The 13721-nt window shown below is 50.8% G+C and overlaps 1 protein-coding gene across 4 annotated transcripts in view; it reads right to left on the bottom strand.

Moving 5' to 3' along the window:
• The window catches only part of FLNB (filamin B), a 73328-nt gene extending 59896 nt beyond the window's left edge, over positions 1-13432 (bottom strand). For 3 of the 4 annotated variants that reach the window (XM_075158965.1, XM_075158966.1, XM_075158964.1), the window contains exon 1: positions 13072-13420. In XM_075158965.1, coding sequence (XP_075015066.1) covers positions 13072-13420 — 349 coding nt within the window. Of the gene's footprint in view, positions 1-13071 lie in introns of all 4 variants that reach the window. The other variant, XM_075158968.1, reaches the window with a different exon arrangement.
• Positions 13433-13721: the final 289 nt, after the last annotated feature.

The following is a 13721-nucleotide window of genomic DNA, read 5'->3' on the forward strand; positions in this document are numbered from 1 at the left end:
AGGTCTTCTTGCAAAGACCTCCCAGGGCTGGCAGAGGAATTAGGTGACAAGTCATTAGCATTGTGTTGTACCTTACATTACCTTACATTATCCCTGCTTCAGTGCAGGGGACCAACAGGAAGGAACCCCCTCAGGCACCTGCGTACATTGGAGATGGAAAAGGTGCAAGAGACGCAGCTGCAAAAAAAAAAAAATAATGCCTCGGCAAGTCCGAAGAGCAACGTGTAATCCAGAGGTTTCCAGACTCCAGAGTGACCTCTGCGTTACTGAAGAGCGTGTTTACTCACACTGGGGGTAGGTCAAGATAGTTATAAGAAACAGCATGTAAAATCCTGCCGAGATAAATGAGCCCATTCAGATAGGACTGTCTAACATCTTCTGTGCAGCAGACGCCAGGCACGAAAGCTGCAATGGATGGAGTTTCTGAAGCCAAAACCAACACATTAGAAATTATCAGAAGTGATTACTGTTTGGGGAAATCCTTGGCCACAACATACACCAATATTCAATTTTTCCATCTGAAACCAGAACTGCTGTACTGACTGTGATTCACTGTGCACAGGGCTCTTCGAAGGAAATCCCCATTCATGCAGCCCTGCACAGCTCAACCCATCTCCACTCCACACTGCAGCACCAGAGAGCTCAGGACTGGAGCATACTCTGTGGTCCAGTGTTGCTGACACATCAGAAAATACCCTGCCAGCTTCTTTAGCTATGCAAAAGATTTGTGGTTTGCCTCAGTTTTGATAGTCTCCGATTCTGAGCACCTAACGGCACTGCTCCATGCAGGTTTGTTTTGAAGCATTTAAGCACAGATATGCTGTTATAGATGCTCTATAGCCCTCTGTAGCTTAGTGACAAAGTTATTCCAGAATTTATCAGCAGGTCAGCTATCTCTGTCCCACCATTTCCCTGAGAAGCAATAGGAAAGGTAATTAATCTCTAACATGCAATTGTACCCCCACCGCAGATAGGAGCAGCCGCTTTGGAAATCTCCCTCCAACATCCGAGCCATTTCAACAGTTCATTTTGACGTTCAGACATAAGTACGCACTCTTAACTTAAGCACACAGCACTGTTAGCAGCCCTACACCCACGCACTGCCACCAGGACGTGCCTCACCAGGCCACTGCCATTCAGCACTGCCGTGATGGTGTGAAACGCCTGAAACCAGCTGTCGTCCTGCCTCCGAGCTCCGGCCACTGCCCAGCATTGCCATGCCAGTGTCCATCAGGAGGGGGACGACACATCTGCACAAGCCAGGCTGCTTTCTGCAGCCGCGCACCGAGTGAGGACGCTCAGGGCAGTTGCAGAGTCACTACAAACACATGCATCCACTGTGTATCCCTGCAGTCCTGGCACGCATCGTTGCTTTTCCATGACCACTATGAAGATGTCTTAATGCTTTTGTGTGTAAGCCAGCTAGATGTTAATTCTTAATGAGCTTTCACATACAGACACCTATGCCCCCCTCCACTGGAAACCATGACCATCCCTGTCCAAGAAGGAAGAAGGCCACTTTCCTCAAAATAAATAAATAAAAAATCCTTAAATAAAAAATATTCAGTGTTGTGCAGCTGCTTCTTGAAGGAAGCAGCTTTCCCCTCTTTCTGGAGAAAGCAGTGAAGTCGTTTGAACACATTTTTGTATACTTGTGCAACCCAGCAGTAAACACACTTCCATCTGCACATAGCACAAGGCTCGCCCCTGCACAGTCAAGATTTAAGCCCTGTGTGTTTAACATCCCACACAGGATAGCACTGTGTTTATACGGTTTCAGCTACAAGCCGCTAACATAAAGAATAGACACTTGGCTGGAGGCCCAGGTAATTCATCCGACGGTGGCAGCCACTATCAGACAGACCTCTTTTGAGAGAAGCCTTCATGAGCAGCAGCACAGCGGTGAATCTGCAGAGGCACAGTCTGCACGGGTGGTCTCTGAGCACCTTAAAGAGGACCATATGGGATTAATGGTACAGCTTGAGCACATATTAGCCACAGCTGTGTGACGCACGCTTGTGCGGACCACGTACCCGCTCCTCCCACCCAAACTCACTCACTGCACAGCAAAGCTTTGCTTCGGATGTGCGAGTTTTGCATTACTCCGAGCCCGCGGGACCCCGGCTCACATCAGCTGCCACCGGCTGGCCAGCCCCGGCCCCCGGGGCGGCTCTCCCACACCATGGGTCCTGTGCCACGCACGGGCTCTGCTCGGGAGCCGTCCTTCTGCTCTTCGCCCCGCAGGCTGCTCCTAGGAAGAGGCAGGAGCAGCTCTGCTCATTTGACACCATCAGCCTAATCCAACTTTGTTGGAGCTGCTCGGCCATAACAGGCTCTGGCTGCTAACGGTGTTTCCGAGCTAGCCAGCGCTCAGAGGGATACCACCTTTCCTCTCTGGAGGCTGGACTTCAAATCTTCCAACTAAAGGCTTCACACAAGTCTTTCCAAACCTCACAAGCTCGCAGCTCTCTCCCTAGTCTTCAGGGACAGAACTCCACCACACACATGCTGACTGAGCAGGGTGCAGGCAATTACCCAAATCTTCACCAACTGCAAGATCTCATTTTTAATCTGCAGTCTCACATTGTTCACATTTGCAAGCCTATTGTATTTCACATTTTTAACACAACACAAAAAAATAAAGAACTGGCTCTAGGGGCAATTTTGCTAGAGCTGGAATAGTTGCAGCAACACTGCAAGCTGCGCTGCTTTGCGTGATCTCCCATGCCCCTTCCAGTTACCTACCAGGTTAGGTACAGCATTAGGCCACCTCATTTGTTATCAATTCCTCCATTTCACCATGACAAATGTTTAGTAACATGCTATTACCTCCATCCAGACAGAACAAAAGCCCCACAGGTGTTTGCCCTACTCCTACATGAAGACCGGGCTGCTCCTTTCAGCTTCTACATTTGAGCTTGAATACTCTTGCTGTCCAGGTACTGCTTCAGAAGCCTGAGCTACTTTTCTTACAGGTAAAGTATGAAATATTCTGCAGCTTGTTAAAGCCTATGTTTAAGTAATAAAGCTGGTTAATTAAAATATTTAAGCTTCCTCTGCCTTAGGCAGTGTTTTCAACCAATAGTTGCAGCACTTCATGCGCAACTATTTTTCATTTTTCCTCCTTGCAATTAAAAACCTGTTAAAAGTACATAGTTTTCTTCAGTTATTTATCTATATCAGAAGAGGTATTTCTTCAGTTCTAAACACTGAACTCAGAGCTAGGCTACAAAACCACAGCAAAATCTGAAGCAGATTTCTTGTAGTAGGGTTTTATGCCTCCCTGGTTGAGTCAGGGTTGTTCAGCAGACCTTTCCACCCAGGAAACCCAAGACATCTCCGCTGTTTCCAGGGCCTGAACTAGCAGCTCCTCACTGGAGCCTGCTGCTCCCGGTGCTTTCATGGCAGAGCAAACCACCCCCGTGAGCTGACCCTCGCAGAGCAGCTCCAAACTGTTTCCTCCCAGAAAGTAGTATATTGGGACATACTCAAGTGAGGATCCCGGCAGCGATGTGGTTAATTCTCTGGGACAAGGTCTTTGCAATACCCTTGTCCAGGAGTCCCACATGCTCCTATCCCTATAACTGCAGATGTCTGCAAGTCATTAGCATGCTCAGTAATGCTCGCTTAGCAGCCACTAATCATCCGGTGTGACAGCACCAAGGGCAGGGCTCAGCCCGCCCTACTTTACAGTGGCAGTGAGCTGAATGCAATTAGTGCTTCTTCACTCTTACATTTTGGGGGAGAACCTGAACCACTGGAAGACTATCTCAGGCTTTTCTACCTTTTTTGGATGCAAAAAAATGTAACTGGCTACCTGTGAGCTGCGCCTGCTTCTGCACAGCTCTGGGGAGCCCCAGGGCAGCAGCTCAGGGCCACGGCAGGCACTCCTTGGTAGCCGGATTTTGTGGCCACTCAAGTAGACATCTCGCTTGGCCTTTGGTGACTCAATCGAGCTGGCAGTTCTCGCTCTTGCTCACTACTCTGGTTAGGTCAGGGAAGTACTATTAGTACCGGAGCTGGTGTATCAACATGCAGTCAGCCTCTGCCAGCTGAGGTCTTCTCTGATAGCAGCTGTACTGGGTTGCGGCAAGAGATACCCTCCTGCCTTTGGCCACCCGTATTTGATGTAGCTGTTCAGTTGTCCAGCACACATGCTGCATCATCTCTTAGTGTCAAACTCACTTCAGCCAGCACTAGGTACCATGGGGCTACATAACCACAGAGCATTAAGAGAGCATTAAGATGGCACCACTACAGAAGGTCCCGTGGTCCCAGTTTAAAAGCCTCCATGCCTTCGTGTCCGGCACTGCTGAGCTCGGGCTGCGGCACTGGAAGTCACTGCCCTTTCAGGAGTCACCACAAATGTTCCTAGCAGTCACCAGCCTAGTTTTTCTGTTTCTTCATAGCTGCATTTTTACCACAAGCCTAAAAGAGTTACCAAAAGAAATAATCCTCAGAAACAGCTAAAGCTGTTTCTATTTGACTTTTAATTAGATCATTGATCTTGTTCAAGCAGTTACATAAGCTATCAGATATTTGCATGCAGCCACACTGTTAATCAACAGCCAGAACAAAGCTGAAACACCACGATTACCATCCTAAGTCTTCCCACAGCCAATACATTAAGTCTGCTCAGACACCAACTCTTCCCCCACAGGAGAATTTGATAACAAGCCATATCTGAGCAAGCGACAACTGCGCAGAGAGCCACCGCGACTAGCGGTGACACCAGCAAACAGCTCTGCAGGAGCATCCAGGTGTTGGTGCAGGCTCCAAGGTGCCCGGACTTTGGATTATTTGGGAGACCAACAAGGAGAATTACTCCGAGTCCTGCAGAGAGAAGGAAACCCTACAGAAATTCAGTGTCTAGCTATGAAGGTGAAGTAACACTTGGTGTCTTGCACCATCAAGATGACAGTTAGACACCAACTTTGTTTAGCAAGCCAGTGTTCCCCATTCTGTAGTGAGGATCAAAAGCAGTCAGATTAATCCAAGATTTGTCTCTCACACCGTGACAGATACAAGGTGTATTTGTTACACTGCCAGTTCCCAGCCAGGGAGATGCATCAGAGACAAATGCAGGACCCTGCACATACCCCCCCAGCTCAGGCTCTTCGCTCCTGTGGTCCGAGCCCAGAGGGACCTGCTGCTACCACTCACCTTATAATAAAGGGAGGATCTGCACAAAGCTAAAGGTCACTTCTAAGACATACTCTTCAGTGCTTTAGCCTTGAGACCTAAACTAGCTCTGAGACCTGGCTCGCCAATATTTACCTATGGGAAGTCCACTAAAACTGCTGCACCTACTGCTGCAAGGTTGCTGTGAGAAAAGGGAATGCAAAACAGTTAATTATACCAATTAAAGGAAGCATAGATAGAGCAAGTTAGTATCTAGCCAAGGGGAACAGTATTTCCTCTTCTGTGTTTGAATAACCTTCAGATGCACGTATCACGGGTGTTTGCTCAGAGCAGCTCCGCGCACTGTGCCTTCTGCTGCAGGGCTCCAGAGGAGACTTTCAAACCTTGTTTACATAACATAGCTCACCAGTTGCCACCTACGGCTCATTTTAGGCCCACCAACCACAACAGTGCCCTTTAGTATAGGCTCAGAAATACAGACACATACATTGTCTCTTCACAAGAGCGGCCACAGACTAATCAAAACCAGTAGGCAGCCGCAAGCGCCCAGGGTAGCCTGAAATCGCCGTGGGCTGCGAGCCGTGGAGGAGCGCCTGCCGCCAGCATCCCACCCCCAGGTCAGGCTGGAGCAGCCCCCAGGTCCAGACGTGCTCGCAGCACCTATGCAAGGCACAGGAGTTGGCATTTCAGAGCAACGTTTAATAGCTCAGCCCAGAGCTCACTCCGCAGGCAGTTTGAAGTGCCCCCAGATTTCAGCACAGAAAGCGGGTGGGAATGCACCAGCTGTGGGCTAGCAGGAAGGGTGGCTCCACTGCTTTCAGTTACTGCTCCGCAGCAGAGCGGAGGGCCTGCGGCCAGCATTGCAAATGCTTGCACCCCACCCAGGCTTGCAGAAGACAGCAAGAGCCTCCCCAACAGCATGGCGAGAGCAGAGTGTTGCTCACAGCCTCTGGCTGGTTGCTCAGCACAGCACCCACGCCATGCAAGCACCGTCTGCAGCAATGCATGCGCCTGGGTGACGCCGGGATGTGCTGCTGCGACAGCCCTTGCCCAATTGTTCCCTCACAGCAAGCAGGCTGGGTGTCAGCATGGCAGTCTGTCTGTGCCCACCTCACCCTCAGAGGACCCAGCTTTCGGGAGCTGCGCTGCCATGCAGCCTGGCCAGCTCCTGCTGGAGTAATCCAATGCTCTGACAAATAAACGTGTCATGATTTACGGCATGCCCTGAAGCAAGGGAGAAGGAGCCACAGCCCATGATGTCATCGCAGCCCACAGCCATTTTTGTGCTATTACTGGGTAACACTGGCAGGAGAGTTCATGCAACCTGCTGCTGCTATTAGATGAAAATAGCTTGTCCCTTTGCAAGAAAGAGCCCAGCCTGGATGTTCAAAGCTCTGCCACCGCCAACTTACCAGCCTGAACAGTAAAACTTGCTATATTTCAGTGACCCAGAGAAAACAAACTCTGAAATATCAGCTGAATTTATGCTTTAAAGTTAGAGATTGCCTTCAGTATTTATTGGTTCCTTCCCATTAGATTAGCTGTCTGCTTTGCGAGTTGTAAGGAACAGCAGAGGACCATCACCTGCCTGACTCAGAGGAAACATCCCATTAGCAACCAGACAGTGCAGCTGTATGTGTGGCCACCCTTCTCAGTTTATTAGAGAGCCATGGCTGCTTTCTTCCAAGGGCAGTATCAGCAGGAGGTCCAAACAACCCCAACCCACCACACCAGGGAAGACAGGATTCAGCTGCTCCATCCTCTGCCCACCCCCAGGCAGCTCCAGGGCAGTGTCTGCTGTGTTACTCAGCACAAGGGAGGATGTGCAGGGCAACGCTTGCTTCCCCAGGAACTTGGGCAAAGCTTCGTTTGGTTGTTGTTTGAAGTGGCCTAGCTTGTTTTTGCTAACACACAAAAAAAAAATCCAGTTTATTCTTGCAGTGGTTGCGAGTATTATAGTTGCCATGTACTAGCACAGTAGGAACTAGACATTGCATACATCTCACTACGGATGTTAGACTTCAACTGCCTACAGCACAACAGTGTTTACACAAGGAATTGCAATCCATTAGCTGAACCCAAAGCCCACCAGAGTAGATCCAATCCTCACTATGATGTACCAGATATTATGTAGACATCTCCAAAACTCAGGGTTAGTTGCAGAAGGGACAGAAAGCTGAGGGAGGCTCAGACAGGTTAGAGAGCACGTCAGAGCCCAGAGAACCATCTGGTTATGATACAACACACACTCACTGCAAGGCTTTTGAGTACAGGAACTAGGATTTATCTCGTAATGATGCCCTGGAAGAAAGTGTCTTCCCTATTAGATTACAGAGCACTGGTCCTTCCTCAGAAGAAACACAAACAGGCAGGAGTGCAAGCTACAGAAACGTTTGCTTTGTGGGGAAAAAAATTGTCCCCAGAAGCAAGACCTAGGGAAAAAACCTCACTCGAGCTTCACTATTAATCCAAATCAACAGGCAGAGCTCGCTTAGCTCATTGAAGAGATAACCTCAGATCTCGGTTGACTCAACTCTGAACCCCAGGTCAAGTTCCCAGGAAGAGCAAGGGTAGCTGCGCTCACCCCACCCAGGCGGCGGTTGCAAGAAGGGTGGGTGAGTATCCACCTCTACCACACACACGCTACTACAGCAATCAAGAAAAGATACAGCAACAGCTAGAACAGGTTTCACAGCCACAGTATTTTCATGAAAACTGCTACTCATATTTCTCCAAACACAACGCGAAGGCACATATCTGTTCCCCCCACCGTCAGCATGACTTCAGCCTGCGACACACCAAGCCTTGTGAGCAGTGCCCTACGGTGAAGGCTGTAGCAAAGGCTGCTGAGATCACCTGCAATGCGCCGTTTTGCTCTGTTGTGCTTGCTTAGCGTGTATTAGTGGGCTAAACTTGGCAGGTCCTTGTTCAGGTCCCAAACTAGCTGCACATCAAAGTCTATTTCTGAGGGGCAGAGGTAAAACAGAATTCCTCTGCAGCTTGGGGGATTCAGACATCATTGTTTTACTTCCCATCGCTTGGAGCAGACACCGAACAATACTGGCAACGCAGAAGCATGGCCACACACAAGGCTAGCCACCTTCTTAGATTACAGTTGTAAGCTAGGAAAAGAGTTACCCTGACCCATTTAGATTTAAACATCCCCATGTAAGTCAATACAGGACATGGCATTAGAATATGGAGCAGTTAAGACTTCAGTCCTTCTTGAATAGCTGGCATAGCATTCAGTGCCTTAAATGAAAAAGCTGTTTAGCACATTAGTCTAACTGGTCCCAAGTAATTTTACTGAAGTTTGATCACTTTACAAGTTTCCGCTCATATGTAAAAGAATGCAAGAACCGTCTGTGTAAGCTACCTTAAAGTTTCCTGTAACTTGGAGCAAATAGCTCATGCAAAGTCACTTTTTCTTTAGACCAGCAGTCCAACTATTGAAACAGAAGGTCCTGAGGAGACCAACCACCCTCAGAAACTGAAGCCGCCTCCAGTCTCCAGCAGTGAGGCCCACTGCCAGTCTATCAAAAATAATTTTCAAGGGGAAGGATTAAGTGTCACATTTCCAAGAAGCAGAAACCTGCTTCCAAGACACACTGGATACTTTCCAGAAAACAGCCTCCAGGGAAGTCACAGGTAAGTGGCAGACAAAACGCAAGTGTATTTTGACTACCTCCTTATGATGTGTTAATAGCACCTGGAGTGAGACAGAGAGAGACCCTAAGTGTATACAGGCTGAAAACACTTTTTCCTTTTTTCAGTTTTCAAGCACCTAGCTCTAGGCATTACAGGACAACACATTTACCAAGTTTTAGAAGAGATGAGTTTTCCTCTAGATATTTAAGATTTGCTTTGTCATCCTTCAGTGTATCAACAGCCTAGGGAAGAAAGCTGGTTTTCAACTATTTTCCTAAAATGAGATTTCCATGAGGTCCTCAGACTCACAGGTCAAGATACTTTCATCTTTAGAGCATGCTGGAGGTCTGCACTGTAAAGCGCAGTGCATGCATCAAGTACTCGGTCAGTAACCAAAACCCCACCTGATACCCAGGCTAGGCTCGGTCAGAAAGAGACTGCCCTTCCAGAAGTACTCCTGCAGCTGGGACATCCCAAGACCACCAAAGTCTTCACGAGGCAAGTACCAACAGACCATGATTATAACCCCATCCTCTCCTCACCCATCTCCCTCCTGGCACTGCAGTGGGACTCAGGACCACCACAAAGACAAACCTGAAAACCAACCACACGACTGTAGCTGAGGCTGGCACCGGATCCCAGTGCCACAGCAGCAGAGCTGCCACACAGCCCCGGCTGGCCCTGCCCACCCATTGACTTGCATCGCTCCTTGCCATCCTGCAGCTGTGAGGCAAGCCAGATCAGCTCACTCACCTGGTGAAAGCTCAACCCAGCAAGAGAAACCACACGTTTTTCAGTTTGATCAATCTGACTGCGGCAGTCTAAGACCGCAGTTTTACCAAACAAGCCAGCCAGCCGCTCGGCACCCATCCTGCCTCTGCCAGCGACACAGGGCTGCCAGGTGAGCATCGGCCACGAGGACACTGCCAAGAGGCACTGAACGGCACCGGAGCACACACCTAGGACCTGCTGGCTGCAAGCTTGGGTGCAACTTGGCAGGTCACAGCCTGAAACCACCCGCCAGGCTTCAGACACTGAACTCCTCTGTTTCTAAGCTACATCAGTTGACTCCTACTGCCTGGTATGAGGGTTTCTAGGGGCAAGCTCAGTACCAAATTAGCTTCAACCCCACCTTCCCTGTCACTTGCTAAGGCTTTTACCAAGGCACTATGCAGCTCCCATGTAGAGTAATCTGCAGAGTCAATCAGCTCCTTCAGCCAAAAGCCCTTGTGATCTGCATTCCTGGCGTCCTACCCCCCAGTGCCTGTCACACCACATGCCACTCAGCACCCAGGAATCTGCAATTATCTCAGTCTAGCAGACAAAAAAAAAGCTAGACTTAACACTTGTTAACACTTGAGTAGCACAGCAGCTACCTCGTGTTGAGCAGAAGACTCCGTGAAGTCACCTGCCCTCACAGCAGCTTTTTCAGAGCTTTCAATCCCATCTTTGCTGGATGGTACAAAGCACCTATGTGTTTTATGGCCATTTTTACAGTAGACCACACATGCAGTCAAATCTGCACTGAAGTGAAGGCACTCCATGCCTAAAAGAAAAGCATCCTGAAACTACCAAAAGACTCTGAGCAGAGACTAAACAGCAGTAACAGCAGCAGGAGAGGTTGGACTCCTAACTGTGCATCCAGAAAGGGTTGTGATCAAACACTAAATTTAACTAATTTCTCTGTGTATAGGCAGACTTATTTTAAATGGACAAAAACTGAATGCCAAAAGCTTGCTACTGAAAAAGTTTGAAAGTGTGGTTGTAGTATAGCAGTGGTAGCTGAGCCATAATACATGGCTTCCAAAACATTCCTGGAAGTTAAATAATAACTGGAACAGGCACTGCATCCATTAGCAGAGGTCTGATGGCATTATTAATGCCAGGAATCCAGCAGCCACAGCTGTCAGGTTTTCCCAGCTGATTTGGCTCAGAGCTGGCCCTAAACACCCCAGGCCCTAAAGACTAACCTGGTCATAAAAGTTCTCCACCTAAAAGCCTTTATTGCTACACAGCTCCAGTAATGGAGGCCCCCGTAATGGCCCTGCTTTTGTTCAGCAACACAAAAGAAGAGACTAAGAACTAGAAACAAAAAGAAAGCCCCAAGTTCTTCAGAACTTGCAGGGAGAAACACAGCAGGGACAGGTAGCAATGCCAGCCGACGCTGCGCCTGCAGGAGAGGTGACATGGGCTTCAGCCCCTCCAACCAAGTGGAGCGCTGCAAGGCTTGCTCTGAATGTCGTTTTTGGAAAGCGAGTTCAGGATGTTTTTTCAGGAGTGGCTCAGTTTATCCAGGACTGTACAGTAGGGCTCCTGTGCTACCACTTGGCTCCAGCTCTGGTGGCACAGCACGGATGGAGCTGTATACCCCTTCACGCAGAGGCCGAGATATGGCAAAGGCACTAGCAGCCACAGACATTCCATTCTCCCACAGCTTCGACTACCAAGTTTTTTCAGGGTTTTGGGGGTTTTTTTATTTGTTTTTTTTAATAGCCAACACAAGTTGGCTGCAAAACAGTTAGACATATCTTAACTGATTATGGCCACCCTGCAGCTCAGTCTAATCCTGCAAGGGAGCTGTGCTGCTGCAGCAGCGTTTATAGAAAGGAAGTCGCTGGAAGCCAGGCCTGACGGGACTAACCTTGATCTCCCAAACCCGCAGCCCTCGGGAAGTCCCACAGACAAATAGGAAGGCAGCTGGAGCAGCAACGTTTTTCTACGGCAAACAATACAATAGGAGGGGAGCACTGGCCTGGTGTTAGCGTTGTGGACGGTAAGGAGCTATTCCAGTGGCTGAAGCAGAAAGGTGAGCTCCGATGTCAGCAAAAGCAAGCTCACCCCAGGATCAGCAGCTGCAACTCGAACCCCACTGCGTGTGAAGGGAATGCATCTCTAAGTAAATAATTAGCGCCAGCTCCATTCCCAGCTGCAAGTACGTTAGCTGTTTTGCCCTCAGAGGATAATCAGCCATTCGGGACCCAGCAGTCTCCATTTGTCCAAAACTGCTTTTACACGTTAGTAGAGAGGAACAACAGGGTACCCTCCTACTCCACCCAGCCACAGGTTTCCAGAGAGGGCCAGGTCTCTCCCAAACTGGAGAAGTTTGTATTTTCTTGCTATTGTAGCTAAAGCCTCTGAAGGGAAACAGCTTTCAGCTTGGCCAAGAGTTTTAGACAACTGAGCAGAGCTGCACTCACCCAAATTCAGCTGTGCAATGCATCGAGGCCAGAGTCATCAGGAGGCAGTAATTAGAGTTATCTGGCAAAGAGCTAGAAAAGGCATTCACATTCCTTCCAAGAGATCTCTCAGGCATTCAAATTACTGCTTTACAGACTGTGTTGCGGCCACACCTGAGCTATTCCCAAAACGGTCACCGCATGCATTCCTGAGGGATCATCTGCAATTTGATGTGCATGCCAACAGTTTTAATTTCCTGAGCAGACCACCAGTTATCTAGCAATTGCACCCTCCAATATGGCATGGACAGTCAAACCTAGTGCCAGCCAGGGTGGGCATTAGCTCAAACCACTTATCTCCTGGAGTTAGCAGAGGTCCTTGCACATTTTCTACCCACGACGTACCACAGCAGAAAGATTAAGGAGAAAGTGCAATCCTCTTCAAAAGCTGCAACTGCGCTTAGGCAAGCATCCGTGCTAATCTGAATACTGGCATCATCTACTGGGCTCTGGTGAGCAAGAAAAGTCTCTTCACTCTCCTGTACCACCTATGGTAGCACCTACCTCCACACAGCTCACCCACCCCACGAGAGCCAGGCTCCAGCACCCTGCCAGAGCCCAGGTACCCCCGGCCAGACTCAGGCTAGGGCACGCGTCGCCCCCGCTGCATCTCCTGCCGGGGCTATTGGAGGGGTCAGCGCCTGGGGAAACTGGCTGCACAGGGAGAGAACACGCTCTGGCACTGGGTTTCTTCAGGAAAAGTCCCGAAAGCAAAGCCTCACCTATGAAATAGTGACCAAGAGGTCAGGAGGGTAGGGGAGCGCTGCCAGCCCCGGCAGCCGGGCTGTGGGACAGCCCCGCGGCACACGCAGCTTGAGACCAACGCTACGCTGCACCCCCGAAGCTTGCTCTTTAAAGAAAGAAGAAGCAGCAACCCCTCAGACTCTGACCCCGCAGCCCCGGGGAGCCCGGCCGGCAGCACCCCGCGGCTGCCCACCGCCCCGAGCCCGGCCACGCTCTGCGAGGCTAAGGTCCGGCGCGGGAAATAAACCACAACAAAATGAGGAAAAAAAAGCAAAAAACCACCCGCTGGGGATGCACTCACCGATGGAGACCAGCTTGATGCTCTCCCGCTCCAGGAACTCGAGGGCCACCGAGACGTTCTCCAGCTGCATCTGGCGGAAGGTGGGCCGCTGGTGGTACTTGCGGTACATGCGCTTCTGGCTGAGCACCTCCAGGAGGGCGATGAGGCGCAGCCCGTCGCTCAGGTCGTGCTGCAGGTTGCCGATGCGCTTGTTGACGCAGCGCAGGTGCTCGTTGCACCAGCGGGTGAAGGTGTTCTGCTGGATCCGCTTCCAGGGCGCGTCCTCCGCCAGGTCCTTCTCGGTGGCCGGCATCTCGCCGTCGGGATCGGCCGCTCTGCGCCCGCCCTGGCCCCGCGCCTGCGTGCTCATGGCGCGGCCCCGCTCCGCCTCCTCCGCCGCCGCGGTCCGCTCCGCTCCGCCCGCGCCCCGCCCGGCCGCGCCCGCCCGCCTGCGGGGAGGGAGCGCGGCGCTCAGCGGTGGCCCCGCTCCTGCGCCTGGTCCCGCCGCCGCCGCCGCCTCGGCCCGCCCGCTCCGCGCTGCTCCTCCGCTCCCCGGCTCTGCGCGGGCCCCGCGCCGCCGCCCGGCCTTTATCCGCCGGCAGCGGCACGCCCTCGGCTGCATCAGCCTCCCGCGCCCCGCCGTACCGGCCCCGCGGGGGGGGCTGCGCGGG

Source organism: Calonectris borealis, chromosome 10, assembly GCF_964195595.1.
Source record: "Calonectris borealis chromosome 10, bCalBor7.hap1.2, whole genome shotgun sequence".
Classification (NCBI taxonomy): Eukaryota; Metazoa; Chordata; class Aves; order Procellariiformes; family Procellariidae; genus Calonectris; species Calonectris borealis.